This window comes from Neoarius graeffei, chromosome 7, assembly GCF_027579695.1.
Source record: "Neoarius graeffei isolate fNeoGra1 chromosome 7, fNeoGra1.pri, whole genome shotgun sequence".
Lineage (NCBI taxonomy): Eukaryota > Metazoa > Chordata > Actinopteri > Siluriformes > Ariidae > Neoarius > Neoarius graeffei.
In genome coordinates this window covers 30,844,117-30,867,605 of record NC_083575.1, presented here as the reverse complement: position 1 = coordinate 30,867,605, position 23,489 = coordinate 30,844,117, and the positions used below count along the sequence as shown (strand labels likewise).

The following is a 23,489-nucleotide window of genomic DNA, read 5'->3' as shown; positions in this document are numbered from 1 at the left end:
AAAGGAGACCACTCCAAACGTGGAATGTGCAAGATATTAATGACTGGATGGATGGTGTGGAAGCAGGCAAGTTATGTTGCTGTAGTAACCTACCACAAAACGATTGTTGTAGGCAGTGATAACACCACATTTACTGCCCATAAATAGCTGACAACCATCAGACACCCAGGCACAACTTGTCACCTGAGAGAAAGTGAGTATGTGTTTTAGGGGAATCAAATATGGAGCTTATAAACAGACTGCAATAAAGTATGAGATTTATCAGGAGGAAAAAGATGTTAACATTCACAATAATAATACAATCATCATCTGTCCCATCAGACTCAAGCAGAATTCAAGACTCTTAGATTTGAAACTGTATTATGTGCTTTTTTTAAACCATAGAAATTCCCAAAGAAATTACCAGCAAAGAAGAAAAATAACTTAATGGGTTAAATATATACTGTACATGTTAAGTAAATGAAACATTGTAGAGTTCATGATACTCTGCAGTTATCAGATTAATTATGTACTATTGTGCTGTTAGATTAGTAAAATCACTAATTTCACGAAAGCTTGTTTCTTTTTTGTACAACATTGCTATTAGTGTCATACCTGGTGGAGCGGAGAGCACTGGATGTAATTGATGGGTGGCTCACTTTGCTTGCTCTTGAGCCGCAGTGTATTGTCACTGTAGCCCCAGCTGAGAATGGCAGACCACTGGATATCTGTGCTGTGCATACTTCTCACACCTAAGAAACAGTGAACAGTGAGCTGAGAGCATCATTACCATTATGGTCAGTCTAGCCATGTGCTTGCAGACTGATGCAGACTCTGCTGGTTGAAAAACAATGCGAGAGATCAGAATTTCTGCTTTCATTTCCTGATTTTTACATTCAGATGTGTTAAACTTAGAACATGACACTTTAGGTGGCAGACCACCCAACGTTTAGGTGAGCAGGATAGAAACAGATAGTCTTAGAGTATCTTGTCGTATGGCCCCTATATTTCTGCTGTCCAAGACATCTTCAAACAGTGGATTGTGGTACCTTCACCCATGGCTTGTGGAGGTTGTTGGTGATGTCACTGACTACACCCAATGCTTGTGCAATGGTTCTGATCGATTTTCCTTCTTTTATAAGCTTTCATCTTGCTCTTCTCCCAAAGATACCTCTCTGGTCTTCATGTTGGTTTATACTTTTTAACAACAAATGTGGTCTTGACAGAAGAAATACAGGACTCAAATCAAGAGTAGACATTCAGAGCTATTAACTGTTTAAACAATCAATCTAACAGGGCACAGCCGGGCAATAAGAAATACCTATCGGTCACATGTTGCACTATTTTTGAGCAATTGAAAAATGCTCAAAGGTTCCATGTTCCAAGTCGTTTAACACATCTGGATGTAAATATCAGGAATTAAAAGCTGAAATTACAATCTATTGTCTCATATTAATCTTGAGATCTCAAACCCTTTTTGGTCTCAAATATATTAAGTATGACAGGAAGAAGAAGAAAAAAAAAAAAACAGAATTGGCCCTGCCATTCCAATACTAGTTATAATAGGTTTTGGAGCTTTATATTACTATGTAGTATCATGTCTTTATGCAGTTTAGCAGAGGAAATGCACAACAACCGACTTCAACTGGTGCTAGAGGTTGCAAAGACCTGAGGGTATATCCTTGTACAGTTTTATATGAGATCAATGCACACAGTGATTTGTGTGTATCTTTTAATGTGTGTAAATGTGCATGTCCCCCACCCTGCTCCTTGCTGTAAATCATCATAAGGCAGAACTTGCAGGAGAGGCCGCAGATGGCTCGGGTGGGCAGTGCCAGCAGGGAGCCGAAGCACTCTCCATGTTGTTGGCTGAAACACACCACTGGGTCAGGAGCACTAGGTGAGCCCACATACTCACCCCATTTTAGACCCTTAATCCATGGCAGAGGACTCTGAAAAACAGCAGAAGGGGGTTGCAAAATCTCAGAAGATAGGGGGGAAAAAATGTGCATCCTTTAAAACCTAGTGACAAAATGAACTACACACCCAAGAAAAGCAGGTCTCTCACACGCTATTTATTTATATTCAGTTATTCAATTAACTTTTATTTTATATTTTATACTACCCTTCCCTACATGTCTGAAATTGTGTGCAACATGCCTTCGTCCTGTCTTGCCCACTATCACTGCTCACTAATTATTCATTTCATCATTCATGACTTTAGAGAAATGTAGGCTCTACCCAGCATATGTGAGCAGGGTAGTGCTGCAGTGACAAGCTGGCTGTCACTAGCATTAGTTTTTTTTTTTTTTTTAATTAGTCAGTCAGTCATACTTGCAAAACTGAAGTCAGGATTAGTTATTAGCTGTAACTTAGCTTGTTATAAATTAGAAGTGAATTATATAAAGCATATAAAGTGTGTACGTGCGCCGCGTTGATCAGCAGTGGATATACTAACTGAACAGCAAAGTAGCCCAGACAAGCAACAATACATGAAACAAAAACCTATGGTAAACACTAAGCACTACAGAAAACCAAAGATACTTTTGCCCGGGAGTGGTGATAATGTCTCATCTCATTATCTCTAGCTGCTTTATCCTTCTACAGGGTCACAGGCAAGCTGGAGCCTATCCCAGCTGACTACGGGCGAAAGGCGAGGTACACCCTGGACAAGTCGCCAGGTCATCACAGGGCTGACACATAGACACAGACAACCATTCACACCTACGGTCAATTTAGAGTCACCAGTTAACCTAACCTGCATGTCTTTGGACTGTGGGGGAAACCGGAGCACCCGGAGGAAACCCACACGGACACGGGGAGAACATGCAAACTCCGCACAGAAAGGCCCTCGCCGGCCGCGGGGCTCAAACCCGGACCTTCTTGCTGTGAGGTGACAGCGCTAACCACTACACCACCGTGCCGCCCTGGTGATAATGTAAACTCTGTTAATAGTCCTGAGCAGCTGTAGGAACATGAAAGAAGACTTGTACATGGATTATTAAATGTTAAGTGTAAATGTGTCCAGTGATTGTGGAAATGGAATGACGTGAAATAAAGTGAGGTGAGACTGATCTGTTGAGAAGTCTAATACTCTGTGAGAAAATAGCCGTTTATGAATCTGGTTGACTTGGCACTGATGTTCTGTGGTCTTCTTTCAGATGGGTAGAATGCAAACAGTCCATGGGAGGGGTGAGAGAGAACCTGCCTAATGCTGCTGGCCTTCCTTACACACCTTTGGGTGTCAATGTTATCAATGGCAGGACAATGAAACCTAGAAATTGACTGAGCAGTCTTTAACACCAGGTGCAATGCTTTCCTGTATGAGATCGGTTTCTGCACTAGACAGTGATGCCACAGGTCAGAACGATCTCTGTGATACAACTGTAGAAAGAGTTGAGGAGGTAAGTGCGCATACAGTCCTTTTCAGTCTTCTTAGGAAGTAGAGGCATTGTTGCTCCTTATTCACTAAGGACGAGATGCTGATGGACCATATGAAATTCTCTGACGTACAGGCAGAAGAACTTGAAATTTGAGATATTTGGGTCCTTCTGAAATCAGCAAATCACCTCTTTGGTCTTGCTGACATTGAGAGAAAGATTGTTGTTGGCAATCTCATAAAGACAGTGGTATCATAAGCAAACTGACTGATGTGGCTACTGTTATGTTTGGCGACATAGTCGTGGGTGGGCAGTGCGTACAGCATCCAACACAGGATACAGAACCCCCTGGGGGGGGGGGGGGGGGGTCCTGGTGCTGGAGGAGGTGATTGAGTTGGATGATCTGTTGTGGATCTCGACTGTATGAGGCCTGTTACACAGGAAGTCCAGAATTCAGTTGCACATTGAGGAGATTAGGCTGGGTGATTTAATGATAATAGTAATAATAATGATTTCAATTTATATAGCGCCTTTCTCACACCCAAGGTCGCGTTACAATTAGAGAGAAAAAAAAAAAAGTCCACCAAAAAAGAGTCAGGATGTAATTCCAGTGGTATAGCTGCCCACAGTCCCACCAAAAGGCGCACGAAGGTATGTTTCACACCACCTGCACAGTCGCCACGACACCACCAGGCAACACTGCCTAGAACACCGCGCCATGAATCCACAAAGCAAGCACAGAAGCACCGCCACACAGAGCGCTGGTATGTTCCAAATTGCCTGCACAGCCACCACAGTGCCACCGGGCAACATTGCTCGGAACACCACACCAAGCACAGAAGCACCACCACACAGAGCACTGGACAACCCTGATGTTAAAAAGAGCAACAAGCTCACTGCAGTCCATAGCGAGGAGCATAGGCATCACCCATAGTGGACCAAGGCCCAGAGGGAACCGACACCCAAAGCTGGGTCCGGAGCCACACCACAACCAGCAGACAAAACACCCAAACGAAGAACATTCAAACAAAGAACAAACATCAATCACAAAAAGAAAAACAAAGGGGGGTGGGTAGGTGTAAAAAGCTCTGGTGAGGAAGTGGCAGCCAAAATGCGCACAGTATACTCTCAAGCGGAAACGGGAACCAAATGATTTGAGCTTCTATAGCATCTGTGGTGGAACAATTTGGTTAATATGCATACTGATAAGGATCCAGTGTTACTAGGATGTAGGTCTGAATGTATACCATGACCAGCTGCTTGAAGACCTCACTGTAGCAGGGGCTAACAGAAGCCTGTGCCAGGGAGATGTTGAAGATGTCTGCTCACATGGGCTCACAGACAGCACCAAATGGAGCTGTGATACTTCCTGTGGTCTCTGTGTTGAAAGCTCAGACTGGGAGTAAAAGCCATTTCTACATGTTTGGGAGGGAGGCATCACTGGTGCAGACAGGATGATTCTTATATAAATACGTGCTTGTCAAAATTCCCTGCAACATGACCCTTGAGGTCATTGTTGGAGAAATCATCTTGTATCCGCTGTGTGTAGGAGGCCTTTGCTCTCTTGATGCCACTGGTGAGGCTGGTCCTTGCTGTTCTGAGAGCCAATTTGTCACATGATCTGAACACATCACAGCTTGCGAACATCATAATCCACAAACTTGCTTATGTACCCAGTGACAGATGATGTATATTCCTCTAAGTTTACGTCACCCCCACATAGAGGGGCATCCTTGAACATGAGTCAAGCAACAAGTGTAGTAACATTTGAAGGAGAGGTTCGTAACTATTCTGCACTCAATAAGGCTCTCCAACTCACACCACAGCTGCTGGTTATCAGAGTTGAGACAGCAAGTTCACTCAACTCACCAAATGTGTAAAGCATGACTGAGATGCTCTTGCACGAGCCAATTTTCCTAATAACCCTTTACTGATCACCACTGTTCCCAATGATCAATCACTGATCACCACTGCTTGTTCTACATTTAAAACTCTTTTCTTTGTCGTAATAAAAGTGAGTTATTCCATTTATAACCATTTCCTTCATGCTTATTCCTTCATGCAACCATTTTCTTCATTCTTGATAGAATGTATAGTATATTTGCAAATCTAGAAAAGGTTAGTTTATGGTGCCATGACCAAAGATGACTTCTTTCTACAAGAAATAAATTAGCATTTTTTGGGGTGGGGCGTTCAGAAAATTGTCCTTCAAATACTTTGTAGAATTGTAATTTCATACGCAAATACTCAAATCATGATGAATCAATGAATATGCAAACTAGTTTATAACCTCTAGTTTATGACTTCTAGCAATTTGAGTGTGCTTTAGCTACTTTACTATGAAGAGTTGTCAACACTGATTATGAGATGCACCATTTATCCAACAGTGTCCAACAGACATCTGAATCTAACTTGAGTCATTGTGATGGACAGCAGCTAACTGCGATCCCCAACACAGTAACGTTGAACAGTTCAACATGCTTGGACAGAGCTGATTAGAATTAATATCATCTTCTTTTGGCTGCTCCGGTTAGGGGGAGCAGTACAGGGGATCTGTTCTGCATATTTGATTTGGCATAGGTTTTACACCTTATGCCCTTCCTGACACAACCCTCCCCAATCTATCGAGGCTTGGCACCGGTATTAAGGGACCTGGCTTGTGCCTTTAAACTGTAGGGGAAACTGGGGCACCCGGAGGAAATCCATGCAGACACATGGAGAACATGCAAACTCCACACAGACAGGCCCCCGTTGGCCGTGAGGTTCGAACCCGGAACCTTCTTGCAATGAGATGACAGTGCTAACCACTACACCACCATGCCGCCCAGGCGATTAGATTTAATGTCCTAACCTAAAAATTAATTAATAATATACCTCACCTGCACTTTATTAAGTACACCATACACCTGCCGTTTTATGCAGTTATCTAATCAGCCAATCCCTTAACAGCAGCACAATGCATAAAGTCATGCAGCTACAAATCAAGAGCTTCAGTTAATGCCCACTTCAAACGTCAGAATGAGAAAAACTGTGACTTTCATTGCAGCATGGGTGATGGTGCCAGATGGACTGGTTTGAGTATTTCAGAAACTGCTGATCTCCTGGGGTTTCACATACAACAAGTCTCTAGACTTTACACAGAATGATGCAAAAACCAAAAAAAACACTGAGTGAGCGACAGTTCTGTGGGTGGAAAAGTCTTGCTGATCAGAGAGGTCAGAGGAAAATGGCCAGATTGGTTCAAGCTGCCAGGAAGGATATAGCAACTCATAGCAGCTCTTTACAACCATGGTGAGCAGAAATGCATCTCAGCATGCAACAGCAGAAGACCACATTGTGTTCCACTCCTGCCAGGCAAGAATAGGAATCTTAGAAAGAAGAACAAGTTCCTATTAACCTCCTAAGGCCCAAGCTGTTTTTTTACATGCATTTTTTATTTCTCTTTGCTATTTGGGCTTATTAGAACCTGATTAGAATAAAAACTAAGCATCATCTTTTGATAAGATGTACTTTTAGAGAAAAAGTATGTCCACATATGTGGATTCTTGTTCCGAATTTCCATAAAGTGCTGTCCACGCATGTGACCGCTAAGCCCTAGGAGGTTAAAGTGGCTGATGAGTGTATACTGACAGCAAGAAAATTTTGCCATTGCTCTCACCAAAGGAGAATCTAGTCAAGTCTACGGTCATGAGACCTAGCCACAGATGGCATATGGCCACAACAGAATTGATTGCTGGATTGCCAAACAGTGACAGCGCGAAAGAAAAAATATTAATAATTAGAGTTTCCTTTTTGCTTTACCTGATAGAATAAAAAACTGGGACATTCTTGACTTTAGAAGTTCTCTATATATTTAACACTTGTATCTTCAACAGGTTAAACCCAACAAGCAATAGAACGTGCTTTTATCGGCATCTAAAAGTGTAGTGCTTCAACTGCATAAATGCTCTTCTTCTGCCTGCAAGTAAAACCTAGTTGAAAGAATACCATGAAAAAAACTACCAAACAGACACTGCTCTCCTATTAGCCACATAGATTTTATGCTTGCCGAAACACTGGATATGGACTTGGTCTATGATTGTAGCTTGCAGACATTTAGCCATTGCTTACATCTCTCTTTCCCTAAAACATGGCTATTAAAATAAGTAAAAATAAATTATGAAATATGATTGACTCTTGAATGCACAAAATGGTCATCAGAGCTGGATTTTGTTTATTCTCTGCCATAATTTCTGAAATAATGTACATTTGTTTTTGTTCTCTTACTATGTGTATGCGTTGCATGCATGTGAAAAAGGTAAACGTGGATTTGGTCTCACCGGATGGACAATCTCTTTGCTCTGATCACGGCTCTCCCGGAATGCCAGCTGTACCAGCAGGCCCATGGCAGCGGGCAACTCTCCCTCAATTATGAGTTTGGGTCCAGCGCGGCTGATGTGTGAGGTGTGGAACAACTGTCTGGGCGTCTGGCCATAGGTCTTGATCATGGTCTCTAGGGCTCGCCGCTGTACAGGATCCTCCACTGCTGAGACGTCCATACCAAAATATGTCTGCAGGGATAAAATAAAGAAATTTTTTTTTAAAAAGACAAGTATGATTTCTGCACTGTGAGAAAATGTGGAATGTTCCAACACCTTATAACACCCAAGGCCCATCTCTCCCTCAAAAATCAGCATGGGTATACATTTTCCACATAATAATAATAATAATAATAATAATAATAAAAAACATAGATGCAAGCAGCAATTAAGGGCACCAAGCACCTTCTGTCCCCGCCTCTTAATGACAGAAGACCAGAACCCACTGGGACCATAAGCGCTTGTTCCTAAGGAGATTTACTAAATTTGAAAGCAAAACGTCAAACTGTCACAGAAATATTGGTTCACTACTTATATTCAGTAGCCTTCTCAAGTTACATTTCCAGGCAAATCTGTTTATCACCTTTAAGTAATGTTGCTAATAATATGCAGTGTTGGGCAAGTTACTTCAAAACTGTTTTGCATTATTTATTACTTATTACTGTCATTTTAAAGTAATTAGTTGCATTACAATATTACTGTATTTAAAATGTAAGGCATTACACTACTATTGCATTACTTTTAAGTTACTCTTACCGAAATAACTGGAAGTATGGATTTGGCAATCTAAATGTAGCTCAAGACGCTCAATTAGCTCATCACACATCCAGTGGAAGGTGATGTGGTATCTGACTGAGCTACGGTAGGCTTATGGTTAAAAACACTAGAATATAATAGCCACAGTGATGGCTGATGACACAATACAAGGAACAATCATCGCAAGAACAGACAAAAGGTGAAAGTCTGGCAAATTGTGATAGAAATACTGTAACTTTAGGCCTATTCATATTAACATTAATCGAACTGTATTGTAATGTCTAAAGATATGACAGGATACAAAATTAGCATTTCTATGCCTTTATTGTTTTCAAGTTTACAGCATTAAGCATAGTTTATGCTTCATAAAAAAAAAAAAAAAAAAAAAGATTAGCCCTAAGGGATATGACTCCATTTCAGAAATGTAACAAAAATGAACATATTATGGCAAATCGTAGCCTACAATAAAACTGGCCTGAAAAAAACCCACAAGCCTTTTAAATCACAGCTAGACAATGACTATTAGCTATATGAGGCTACCCAGTCACATTTCGAAAAACAGAATTAGAAATAACAAAATCAAAGTGCTTTTAGTGATGTTGAAGTGCTTAGGCATATTAGCCCTCGAAGGAAAGGCAGCTCAATCACTTTAGTCTGACTTCCGACCAGAAAAAAAAAAAAAACAACTCAGTTATACAGGACAAAAATGTAAACAAATTGTCAGCATATCTTCAACAACATACTCCGCCACAAGTCTCCTAACCTCCTGAGGCTGAAGGAGCATCTCAGAGAGGCAGAACGTTAATTCTGGCTGCTTTGTGATTTTATTGCCACTCTCATCCTCCGCTTGCTTCCTTGCTAACTTCATGTTACTATGGCACCTCTGTAAATGCTTAGTTAAATTACTGGCGCTATTTAGGGAAGTGGACAGTTCTTTAGGTTTCGCACACAAAGTGCATTTGACTACGATGTTCTTCACATCCTTATTTTTCACAAACTTAAAGTAATGGGCGTGTGCCCATCTGGAGAATGGGCTATCCGACGTTAGATCAGCTGCAGGTTAACTCATCTCTCTCTCCTGTCTGACTAGCCTAAAGGAAAAGGATGTGAAACATTTTGCGTGGGTGTTTCACCTCTGCTGATCACGCGTGATTTTGGCGAATTTGTATGAAGGAAAAAAAAGCCCACCACTTCATTCCAGGTTAAAAATGCATTGTAACGCGTGTTACTGACATTTGTACCGAGTAAAATATTACCAATTTTTTTTCTGTAATGCCTTACATTACCGTGTTACTGCAAAAAGCAATGCATTACAGTAATTCGTTACTTTTGTAACGCGTTACTCCCAACACTGATTATATGTGACAAATTTGATGTCTATGCATAAGTGTTGTGGAGATATGCCCTCATTTCTTTTTTTTGTGACTTAAGCTTGGTTTCTACTTCTCCATTAATGCATATTTGTGTTGTGACGCAGACAGGGGGATCATGGGTAACATGGCACACAGAAGTGCTAGCATGCTGTCCTCTCACAAAATAACTATGCGTTGTGGGGTGCTATACATTGAATGAATACTGATGCTGCCCAGAAACAGTTTAATCAGATGTTGTGACATTTCTTCTGTGGGTTTAATTAAATTCATATTAATATTGCTTAAATCAGTAATACTGTTTAAAATACATCTGAAGTGGAAAGAACAAAATGCTGAACGATAAAGTACAATAACATTTTCCCTCATCACATCCAGCACTTTACATCTTCTGCCGACATATTTGCGCTCCAACACTAGTCCTTAAGAAAACTTAAAACAGCGTGTAACAGAAATGGATGAAAAATGCTCTGTAATTTGTTCTGTAAAAATCTCTTATTAAAATAATCGTATTGTTATTTTTCAGACCACTGTCTTTTATAAAGATTCTTTCTCTGTGATAAAACTTTTGCACTGAACATTATGGTATTTACATCATATACTCTGTATTCTCATGCAGTATCACATGCACTGAAATATGCAGTCAGTATTACTTTATGCACTTAAATACATCTGTGTGAACATAATCTGAAATCATATGCACTTTTGTTAATTTATAAAAGTACACACTTATAACTGAAGCACACATATGTTGAGCACAAAGCAATTATGTTAAAGGGCATATCACGGGTAAATTCAGGAGCGAGATCAATGTAATTCTCCTATTTTATATTAAACTTTGGTCAAATATCTGTAACATTCTGCATTCTCTGCAATTTTTTTACTTTGCGCAATACCAGAAAAATGCAGTTGAAATCAAGCCATTTGGGGTGAATTGGTCCGCCTCTGAAAAAACTTGGCATTTGGATTTCCCGGCAAACATTGATTTTCATGACATCACGTGCGGGACGCCTCCCTCTGAATCCTACTGGTTTGTTTATGAGAAAACGACCTGGTGGTTTTCTGCAAATTTCTTCAACGTTATCGCGTAATTATTAAAATGGTTAACAGATGTATCGTAGGAGGGTGTAGCAACACCAATCTTGATGGGATTAGTACTCATCGTTTTCCAAAAGACCGGACAGTGAGAGAGAAATGGGAGCGCTTAGAGCAGCCTGCTGGCGCTTCCGCAAGTAACGTCACGAATCTGGCTCTAGACTCCCTTGGGATTTTTCCAGACGCGTTTTACTTTATTTTTTTTCTGCTGTAGACAGATGGCCTTGTGCAAAATTACCCTTCTGGATGAGTGTGTAAAGGGACATACTTTCATCTTTCATATATATATCAGCTGGATAGTACAGTGGTAATGCTCACTGACTACGACGCAGGAGATCGGGGTTCGAATCCCGGTCGGGGCAAAACATCATCCAGTAAGGGTCCTTAGGCAAGACCCCTCATGATATATCGGCCTACCTCAGGAATGAGTGAAGACATAACTGATAGAGTCATACCGGCTCAGACGTCGCCCGGGTCAACAAGGTCTGCGTCAGTTGCTAGGGAACCAGGGCAAACTGATGAGAAATGGGCTACTGGAACAAGACATCGATGGACGAGGACAGAAAATACGGAGTTACATCATATACTCTGTATTCTCATGCAGTATCACATGCACTGAAATATGCAGTCAGTATTACTTTATGCACTTAAATACATCTGTGTGAACATAATCTGAAATCATATGCACTTTTGTTAATTTATAAAAGTACACACTTATAACTTATAAATACGGAGTTGCTGGAATGCTACTATACAAGCAGTCCCAGAGAGAAGGGATACATGCAGCGAATGTGGGACCATTGGATACTTCGAAACCCACAATCAAGGCTAACAAAGAAACAGCTATTAGCCCAGTGTTCCAACATCCGTAATCGAAATCTGCTATCACAACTAGAGATTAATGAAATACAACAACGATGCTACGGCAAGGGGGAGCCAGGAAGACAGGTCAGCGGGGAGATGTCATCATCCCCACAACCAGAGATTGGGTACCAAGCCCCAACACCTAACAGCCTCAACACAAGAGCTGCTGACCTGAGAAGGAAGATCGTGACCCAACTGGAAACCTGGAGCCCCCGACGAATACCGAAGCTGAGTTGCCAAGTACCTTCAGAAGATCTACTAGTAGATGTGAATGCTGCTCTGAAGACAATCTCCACAAGAACCATCACTGAGACCAACAAGCTGATACACAGTATATAACAAATATATATACAGTATATATACATAAACAGTATCCACCATGGAAGAGACGATTAGAGGCCAAGATAAAGGCAGCACGGAGAGAAGTTAGCCTGCTAGCTGAACTACAGAAAGGGAACATGGTGAATAAAGGGGCACCCAGGAAGTACAACTCACTCTCCATACCAGAGGCACTCGAAACTGCCAAACAGCGACTAATAGCTCTGGCCACCCGGTTGAAGAGATACACCAAGGAGGGAGAGGCCAGGAGAATAAACAAGCTGTTCTCCACTGAACCAGCCAAGGTGTAAGAGCTGACCACAGCAACCTCCCAGAACAAGAACCAGTAACCATCTCAATGGCAGACATCCAAGAAAGAGTGTCAAAGATGAAGAGCTGGACAGCACCAGGCCCCGATATGATCCATACGTACTGGCTGAAGAAGCTAACTGCACTCCATGAACGCCTAGCAGCACAGATGAACCAGCTGCTGAGGGATGGAACCCACCCAGAATGGCCAACCCAAGGCAGGACAGTCCTAATCATGAAGGACCCCCAGAAGGGACCCATCCCATCCAACTACCGGCCAATTACCTGTCTCTGCACAACATGGAAGGCCCTGTCAGGCATCATTGCGGCAAAAATGAGTAAGCATGTGGCTCAATACATGAGCAAGGCACAGAAAGGGATTGGCAGTAACACCAGAGGAGCCAAGCACCAGCTACTGGTCGATAGAACAGTCGCCCGAGACTGTAAGAAGAGACAGACCAACCTGTGCACTGCCTGGATTGACTACAAGAAAGCCTACGACTCAATGCCACACACATGGATACTGGAATGTCTGGAACTGTATAAGATCAACAGGAACCTAAGGACCTTCATCCAGAACTCAATGGAAATGTGGAAGACAACCCTAGAGGCCAACTCAAAAAAACCCATTGCCCAAGTCAACATCAAGTGCGGCATATACCAAGGAGATGCGCTATCACCACTGCTGTTCTGCATAGGCCTGAACCCCCTCAGTCAGATCATCATGAAGAGCGGCTACGGGTACCGATTCCATAGTGGGGCAACAATCAGCCACCTGCTCTACATGGATGACATCAAGCTGTATGCCAGGAACGAGCGAGAAATAGACTCGCTGATCCACACCACCCGGATCTACAGCGATGACATAGGGATGTCATTCGGATTGGACAAGTGTGGCCGGATGGTCTCAAAGAGAGGCAAGATGATCCGGACTGAGGGGATTGACCTACCAGAGGGCAACATAGGTGATATCCAAGACAGCTACAAGTACCTTGGCATCCCACAAGCTAATGGAAACCATGAAGAAGCCACAAGGAAGTCAACCACAGCCAAATACCTCCAGAGAGTAAGGCAGGTCCTGAAAAGTCAGCTGAATGGTAAGAACAAGGTCTGAGCCATCAACATGTACGCACTATCAGTCATCAGATACCCCGCTGGCATCATAAACTGGCCAAAGGAGGAGATAGAAGCCACAGATATCAAGACTAGAAAGCTCCTCACCATGCATGGAGGGTTCCACCCCAAGTCCAGCGCCCTGAGACTATACACTAAGCGGAAAGAGGGAGGCCGAGGGCTAGTGAGCATCAAGACCACGGTCCAGGATGAAACATCGAAAATCCGAGAATACATCAGAAAGATGGCCCCAAAGGATGAACTGCTAAGTGAATGTCTCAGGCAGCAGAACCCTGATGAGAGTGCAGAGGAGGAGGAGGAACAACAGACAACCTGGAGAGACAAACCCCTACATGGCATGTACCACCGTCAGATAGAGGAAGTGGCTGATATCAAGAAATCCTACCAGTGGCTGGATAATGCAGGACTGACAGACAGCACAGAGGCACTAATCATGGCAGCACAAGAACAGGCCATAAGCACAAGAGCCATAGAGGCCAGGATCTACCAGAGTAGATCAGACCCAAGATGCAGACTGTGCAAAGAAGCCCCTGAAACAGTCCAGCACATAGTAGCAGGGTGTAAGATGCTAGCTGGATCAGCATACATGGAGAGGCACAACCAAGTGGCTGGGATAGTATACAGGAACATCTGCAACCAGTATGGAATAGAAGTACCCAAGTCCCAATGGGCCATACCACAGAAGGTGGCTGAGAACAACAGGGCCAAGGTTCTGTGGGACTTCAGCTTCCAGACTGACAAACAGATCCTGGCTAACCAACCGGACATAGTGGTGATGGACAAAGAGCAGAAGAGGGTGGTGGTGATAGATGTGGCGATCCCAGCTGACGCCAACATCAGGAAGAAGGAACATGAGAAACTTGAGAAGTATCAAGGGTTGAAAGAGCAGCTGGAACGGATGTGGAATGTCAAGGGTTGCGTGGTCCCCGTGGTAGTGGGGGCACTTGGGGCAGTAACCCCCAAGCTGGGAGAGTGGCTCCAGCAAATCCCAGGAACAACATCTGAAGCCTCAGTCCAGAAGAGCGCAGTCCTAGGAACATCGAAGATACTGCGCAGAACCCTCAAACTCCCAGGCCTCTGGTAGAGGACCCGAGCTTGAGGATGACATGGATACCCCCCCCCCCCCCCCCCCCCCCCCCCGGGGGTGAGAAGGAGATTTATATATATATATATATATATATATATATATATATATATATATATATAAATATAAATAAAATGAAATTGGTCCAGAATATGCCCTTTAAGCACAAATAAATACGTTGAGACTTTATTTTTGTTTTACCATGCATTGAAGCTTTGGAAAAAACAATGGAAAATGGTTGTAACAAGTATAGAATGTAAACCCAGCCTGTAGGTTGTTTAATAAACCAATGGGGAAAATGAAAGGGTGGAGCCCAGTGATATGGCAGGAAGAACATAATGGTGACAAAACAGCCAAAGAGTGTTGGTTATTTGCATCAAGGTTGTAACTGTAACTTGTTAGAAATGTATAAGAAGGAAAAACCCAGAGTTGAGTCTTCAGCTTCTCTGCAGACAAGCTTGGCATTGTTACTCTTGTGTAATAAAAGCTTATAATCTGCAACTCCTTGACTTTCTATTTGTATTTCATTTCTTAGAGACCAATTTCCATGACATATTTTGGCATCACAGACAGGATTAGAAAGAAATCTCCAGCTGTTTGCACTTGGTGCCTGGATTGGCTCTGCACAAAACTGTGGTCACCTACTGTGGCCCTCCCCTATTGGCTTCTCTCTATCTCATGTCCACATGCTTTCAGCCTTACAGGCTGTCAAAGAAATGTCTCATTTGCAACGGAATACTCCTGTTCAGCAAAACTCTTGTTTTGCTGACTCCACCTGCTGACTGATAAGGACTGATTTTGACTGATATCTGTGGCCATCATTACAGTTTTTGGGGAATCCCAATCAGCTGGCCGATGCTGCTTAAAGCATCTACGCAGAGCCATGGCCTCACTTTCGTTTATAAATGCGTTGAGACCTCAAGAATGGCACAGGAATAGTTTTAAGCGTTGACAATAAATCTAATATAGTAATTTTTACGATTAAAGGTGATTCATATAGGTAGTGGTCTGAATGAATGACCTTGACGTCCGTAACGTCACAGCAGGAAGTCTATTGGTCTCATCGCCATTTCCACTATACTAAAACACAGAGCTGACTGCAACTCCGATCCTCCATTTTGAGCTAATTTATCACCATGCCACATAGATGTGTTGCTGGTGAGTGCAGCAACACGACAGAAACTGGATTTATGTTGCATTCATGGCCCAAGAATGTTCAAACTGCAAAGATTTGGACGCGTTTTGCAAGAAGTTCATGGGCACATTGGGCGGCTATGAAATGGTCTCTCCTCTGCTCTGCACATTTTACTGAAGACTCATATGAGACCTCTGATCTTTTAAGGGGCACTGGCTATAAGCCCGTATTGAAAGAGGGTGCAGTACCAACAATTAAATAAAACTACAAGAAAAGTATTTATTTTATTTTATTTTTTACAAGGAAAGTGAGTTCAGTTGCACCAGTTTTACCAGAGTGAGCCAAGGGTTGTTGGTAAAACCCGGGACAGAACGGGACGGACATATGGCTCAGGCAGTGACCTCCCCGCGGTTATTGCTAAAAGCGGTGACATCCCGTTCCGTCCCGGGTTTTAGTAATTGCCTGAGCCGAGCAGTAATGGCGGAGTACTCCGTATGGAGAATGAGTGGACCAGCCGTCTGATTTTCTCCACTGGATAATACTGCCATCTCGCCCTTACGTGGAAGAAGTGAATGAACGGAGCACTGAATGTCAGATTGTTTCAAAACAATCGGCCACAAGATCGGCCTTCAAGAAGCGAGAACACAGATGGGTAAGCTCCGACTCTCATTTGGATAAAAAACAACAACAAAAACAACACGTCGTTTACCTGCATTTAGATTAATACATGTGTAAGGTCCTCTAAAATAACACTATTTTATACTCTATATAGACCCCTTCACAGTAAACGTCATTCATACGAAAGAGGAAATTGCGCGCGCAGCCTGGACCCAAAAAAGACTCAGAAATGCCTAGTTGTTGTGTTTTCGGGTGTCAGAATCGTAGCAGTGATGGGGTTAAAATGTTCAGAATTCCAGCAGGATCTCACCCATTTCAAAAAAATCGCCGACGTCTATGGCTACAAGCCATCAAACGTGTAGACTGGGATGAAAGCACCATCAAAAATGCGCGGGTTTGCAGCGCCCACTTCATCACAGATAAGATCAGGCTATTTATTAAATCTTTCTTTTTTATTCTTTCTAGTCTTCGTTTACTGATGTAGCAAAATACTTTGGTAACGTTTGTCTGATTAGCTGGGTCATAGTTACACAATGTAATGAATATTGTTAGCATGTTAACTTAGCTTTGCATGCAATTTTGTTTGTAGGAGAGGTCTCGCTTGACTCAAGGAGTCCAGATTTTGTGCCATCATTATTTGTGTATGCCGAAAATCACAATTTTAAAGCAAGGATGGAAAGGTAAAATTGTGTGCCCTCACTCTAAATGCCAACTTACGTTGACTGCTCTAACCTAGCTCCCGCCCCGTTCAGTTTCATTTCTGCTCTCTGCCTCTCGCTTTTTACGCAGCTCTGATTTCTCTTAGCTGCACTCTTTACACTATCATTCCTTTCATGCCGTTACCTCCTGCAAATTGCTGTTTAGGGTTGGTATTTGCTGTTGTAGCTAAAGCCACATTGCCATCACATCACTGGCATAATTTGATTAAAACAAAATGAATATGAATGTCCCATTGTTAATCAAGTTGTACATGCCCGCACATAATCATATGCGTCTAAAGACTTGTAGGCACGAAGTTTTTCGTGGGTGTACACTGAAGTCTTGTCAATAAGGTACGAGTATATATCTGGCCATTGTATACCAGGGAACTTACTAACAATGTCCGTTCACTCTTTAATTAAATACGGATCCGGTAGGCGATGTCCACTTGTTAGAGTTAAATTATCTATGTAGCATTCTCGATCTTGTAACGACAGTTGTTTGGCATAATCTGACAGCTCATAATGCCGGTCTATGGGCAGCGCCATTGTTTCTGGGTCCAGGCTGCGCACGCATCCTGGCAATGGTCGGTTTGTTTACAAACATGCGAAGTGGTCTATTGGATTGCCCTATTTTCTGTGTAATTAACTCCATTTACCATAATGCCTTGTGGTTTGGAATATTTTCACTGTTCTGATGTGTTGTGACGTACTGTGCATTTGGACCAATCAGACTTATTTGCTCGTTGTATTTTTATTTGAATTTTGATGTCAGCCCATGGTAATTGGTATATGTTTAATGCCCGCGAGTTCGTGAGCTTTTTGAATGTTCCATCACTTCGCGAGAGAGAAGCTCACGCAAGTTCCCGCCTGCAGCCGAGAGAGAGAGAGAGATCGCGCTGTTTGTGAGCTCTATTTCAGCACTGATTTTGCAGAGAGTATATTTATAGTTTGGCCTGCTTGTGGCCATAAACTCCGGTGTCACTCCAGTGAGTGATCTTGCTGTTTTTTTTTTCCACGGACACATCTGCTCTCCGTTGCTGTGCCCACCGGAGCGCTTTCATCAGTCCCGGGGACTCACTGTGTCGGGACCGGGACCCAGCCAGCTACCGAGGGATTTGGGGTGAGCAGCATCTTATTCGAGCGAGCTAACCCACAGCAGTGACTGGCCCTCTGCTCAGGAGCATCTGCTGCGTGACTGTACCGACATCTGTAACCTGATCCGTCTGGTCTGACCAGTGGATTGTGAGTAACGCGAACCCACACTTACAGTGACTACGTTTACATGCACATCGAGCTGCTGTCGGTAATCGAGCTGAAGGTCCCAGCAGGGTGCCAGAGAAATCCAATCCTACATGCACACAATGAAATCGGGCTATTGTGTGAGGTGCATTGTGCACCCGAGCCACAGGTGGCGCAACACGCCCCATCGTGTTGGTACACTTCCGGTTGTCGTCATGAAGAAGAGCTATTCAAGAGTGTAAACAAAGTTATCAGTTCCGTGTTCTCCATTGTGCGTTTTTCTCCCGTCCATGAATTTTAATATATTCAACTCCTTAAGCTGAATGAGCATGAAGTCTGTCTCCTCATTGCTCCAGAAGTGCACGTTTCTGCTTGCCTGTGGCAGTGGGGGCGTGGTCAAGCGCCGGTCTGTGACAGGAGGGCGGAGCCAGGGAAGGTGAGTGGCAGAATCACTACACCTGACGGTAATTAACCTGTGTTTGTGTGTCTTCCCAGTAACCGCGCCCTATTTAAGGAGGCAGAGGGAGAGCAGAGGGGACAGCTCATCCCAGGACTAGAACACAGCGCGCGCGCGTGCGTGTGTGTGTGTTTTTCTCTCAAGAATAAAAGTAGGCTGTTAAACTGAAAAGTCTGACAATAAAAAGCCTATTAGTACCAGAAGCTTTGTCCTGCCGTCCTCTGTGCTCCACCCACACTTCAGAGAGCTCTACATCGCCATTTTCTCTTCTTCGTTTGTTCCTCCTGACCTCTTCTGCTGCTCGCTACTACTGTTGTCATGCCGACCGAGGCTGTTGTGTTTCTCGCTTGTGGTCTCGTCACTTCCGGAAGTAGCTCGACAACTAGCTCGATAGGGTATACATGCACAAAGTAGCTCGGCAGAAATCGCATAAACTAGGTCGTGTAGCTCGATTCCGAGAAATCAAGTTCGGTTCAATTTCAGCCGAATTAAGGTGTATACATGGCATTTTGAACTTCGATTTCAGTCGAGCAACAGCAGAAATTCGATTCTGTCTATGTGCATGTAAACGTAGTGACTGACACACACACACACACACGCGTTCCTCTGGTCTCGCCTGGATAGCCAGCATTTTAGAAGGGCATTGCAGCGGTTGCTGTTCTGCCTGCAGTTCAGAGAGCTGCCACCTGTGCACCAACGGGCCCCAACTGCACGTGCGTTTTTTTCTTGTCCACTTCTTATTTTTTTGATACTAAACCCAGTTTTATTTTCTTACTATGTACTGCTGGTATACACACTGTTGATGTGCTATCTGTAACATCTCTATTATGTAGGCTAATTGTTTCCGCTCTTCTTGTGCCGGTGTTACTATTTTAGTCATATTGGTGATTACATTGCATGCTTCTTTGGGAAGCATTTATTGTCAAATACTATCTCCTATTGTTATTATTATTGCTATTATTATTATTATTATTATTATTATTGCTTATTAATAAATATAATCATTATTATTTAATTATATCTTGGGTGTATTGGCTGCTCATTTGGTTCTTTATATTTGAACATTCTGACATGCACACTGCAGACTAGCTATTAGTTCTTTCACTCAAGCTACTGTTTATTTTAAATTCTGAGGAAATACACCATACACTAGCTTCAAAAATAAGTGTAGTATTTTCGCAGTGGAGGCACCGCGCTGTTAAATTTATCATTTATTAGATTCATGATTATTATTCTCTCTCTACTCATACTTGTACCCTTATGGTATCAGGAATCTCAGCCAGCTCACCACTCCACCGCTGAGAACTTAGGACCCTGTTGCACCATTATTTATTGGGATTCAGGGTAACTCTTTAGTAGCCTATCGCCTACTGTGCTGGGTGATCAGCACCTGTTAAAAAATGGGGTTACACATGTAACTTGTATTGTGTGTTTAAGTTACCTGTATAAGATTATTTAATTTGCTTCAGAATGTGATTGTCTCAGTTCATCTGATTATTTAATTAGCCTTTTACATTTTATCAGTAAAAATGCATGCATGTACATGTATGTTGCATAAGTTATAACACCTACCGTTTTAATGAGAGTTGACCCACAATCAATTAAGTCAAATCAGTCTTAGTTGAGCAAGTCGGTAACAGTATTTCTTACTTTCACCATAAAGTTTTATATGACTTTGGTCTATAGCTGTAAAAGGCCTCGGCCTAAAAACCGGTTACTGCTGTGACGTCACGCACTCAGGGCTGGCTGGCTCAGTGGGGCAGCTCGCATGCCAACTTTGCAGTCGATTTTAACTCTCAAAAATATATTTTTTAAAATTCCCATTTATGCAGCATACAAGAGTCAAGGATGGAGATACTATCCACTCAGAAATGTATTTAAAAATAAAGGTTCTCCGTATATCCTTTAAGGATATTTTGTCAATCTTGATCTGACAATCAGGATATGTATGAGGACAGCGTGGCAGCAGTGAGATGTGCAGTGGGAATGATGGAGACATTTAAGGTGGACGTTGGATTGCACCAGGGCTCGACCTTGAGCCCTTTCTTGTTTGCAATGGTAAATGGACAGGTTGACAGCCCACACCAGGCAAGAGGCCCTATGGACAATGATGTCTGCAGATGATCTCGTGATCTGTAGTGAGAACAGGGAGCAAGTGGAGGAAAACTTAGACATGGAGGCAGTGTTGTTTTTGGCAGCCATTTTTGATTTAGTTTTAGTCTTTTGGACGAAATGCTTATTAGTTTTAGTCACATTTTAGTCAATTCCATCCTTGATAGTTTTGGTCTAGTTTTAGTCGACGAAAACTAAAAGGGTTTTAGTCCAGTTTTAGTCAGTCATTCATTTTAGTCGAAAAAATAATTACTTTAAAACATTAAATTAGGCCAATACAGAGATAGGAAATTGTAATTGAGGTTGACAGGTTGTGCATAACATACTCTCAAAACAGTGTCTCAAAACAAACTTGTTTCACTTGAGCGTAAAAAGTATGTCAAATATTTGGGTTTAATAATCGATGACAATCTTACTTGGAAGCCTCATATTGATTTTATTTGCAACAAAATAAGCAAGGTTGTCGGCCTTTTGGCCAAGCTTAGACATTTCATTCCACTATATACCCTTATGACATTATATCGCTCTCTGATTCAACCTTATTTAACATATGGTCTTAGTTCTTGGGGACAGGCTTGTAAAACTCATATAAATAAAGTATTAATCCTACAAAAACGAGCTTTAAGATCAATCCATTTTGTTGATAATAGAGAAAGTGCCCTTCCATGGTTTTCCAAAAGCAATATTTTACCAGTAAATCTTTTCTATGAATGTATTTCTAAATTAATGTAATTAAAGTGCACCCTCAAACATTTGTAAGTTATTTTCTTCTATTTCTAGTATCCATTCTTATAACACTAGGTCATCTTACTCCAATAACTTATATACTCAGTATTCTCGTACAAATCTACAAAAGAACTCATTTTCCCATGTTGGTGTTAGTGTATGGAACCAGATTCCAACTTCTATAAGATCTTCATCTAAATTGTCGTTCAAGAAAAAAGTCAGACACCACCTTTTTTCTGATTTAAGTAGATATGGATATGATGTTGACATCTCCAAACTCTTTCTTTCTACATAACTTTATTTCTATATATAATTAAGAGCTATATATATTTATTTATCTTAGTTTTAACTTTAAATATTATTTAATACCATGCATGAATTATTATTATCAGTATGACAAGTATACCTCTCTCTCTCTCTATATATATATATATATATATTTTTTTTTTTCAATGTTATTGAATGATATATTACTGTACCTTTATATCCAATAACAAGTATTGTCTCCTCTTTTTCTTTTTGTTACCAAATAGTTGTTAATTTGTCGAGTATGTTTTATTATCTTTTTCATGCATATTTAAGTATTATATTAAATTCATATAAAATATTTTTTTCTTTGTAAACATGAGTCTGCCTTGATTAGCACTATTTGCAGACTCGTGTAGTCTATTATATGTTTATATGTAATTGAAATAAAAGATTGATTGATTGAAGTGTGCATGCTCTCTACATAAACACTGTCTAGTGCAGACATCCCAAGTCTCCCGGAAGTTCCGGGAGTCTCCCGCATATTGATAGTGGCTCCCTGATGCCCGCAAATTGGAGAATATCTCCCGGAATCTAGAGCAAGCGAGCAAGAGCGTGCACGCGAAACATTAATGTCTGCATCGCGCATATGATGGAGTGCGCGAGGGAGAGCGAGAGAGACTGCGTGTGTGCCTGTTCATGTAGCGCATGCTAGACAAAGAGCATCCTGATTGGTTTACAGACATCCAAACTCATTTCAGGGAGGTGTCGTGACCCCCCCCGCTAATGGGAAAAAAGTCATGCGTCACGACACCTCCCTGAAATCAGTTTGGATGTCTGTAAACCAATCAGGATGCTCTTTGTCTAGCATGCACTACATAAACAGGCACACACGCAGTCTCTCTCGCTGTCCCTCGCGCACTCTGTCATATGCACGATGCAGACATTAATGTTTCGCGTGCACGCTCTCCCTCGTCTCGTCAACGAAAACAACAGATGCGTCTCGTCATATTTTTGTGATCAAAGAGTTATGTTTAGCTCATCACTGTCTCGTTTTAGCCATTAAAAAAAGGTGCGTTAACGAAATCATTTCGTCATCGTTAACGAAAACAACACTGCATGGAGGGATGCACTAGAGAGAAGGGGAATGAAAGTCAGTAGGAGCAAGATGGAGTACATGGGTGTGAATGAGGATATGAAGACAGTGGAATGGAGCATCTGCAAGGAACAGAGGTGGTCAAAGCAGAAGAGTTCAAATATCTGGGGTCAAGCGTACAAAGTAATGGCGAGTGCGGAAGAGAAGTGAAGGAGAGTGCAAGCAGGTTGGAATGGATGGAGGAGAGGGCCAGGAGTGATTTGTGACAGAAGGGTACCAGCAAGAGTGAAAGAGAAAGTATACAAGACCTACTGTAGTAAGGTAGTAAGTAAGTACTGTAGTACTGTAGTAAGTAGCAGTAAGACCAGCTATGTTGTATGGTTTGGAGACAGTGGCACTGACAAAAAGATAGGAGGCTGAACTGGTAGCAGAGTTGAAGATGTTGAGATTTTCACTGGGAGTAACAAAGTTGGACAGCATTAGAAATGAGAATATTAGAGGGACAGGACATG

At 42.1% G+C, this 23,489-nt stretch overlaps 1 protein-coding gene across 5 annotated transcripts in view; it reads right to left on the bottom strand.

Annotated features, from left to right (window-relative positions):
* lyst (lysosomal trafficking regulator) overlaps positions 1-23,489 on the bottom strand; it is a 273,203-nt gene that overhangs the window by 12,513 nt on the left and 237,201 nt on the right. For all 5 annotated transcript variants that reach the window (XM_060925484.1, XM_060925485.1, XM_060925483.1 and 2 more), the window contains 4 exons: positions 7,679-7,909; positions 1,742-1,931; positions 595-731; positions 94-183 (listed from right to left, as the gene is read on the bottom strand). In XM_060925484.1, coding sequence (XP_060781467.1) covers positions 94-183; positions 595-731; positions 1,742-1,931; positions 7,679-7,909 — 648 coding nt within the window. The remainder of the gene's footprint in view (positions 1-93; positions 184-594; positions 732-1,741; positions 1,932-7,678; positions 7,910-23,489) is intronic.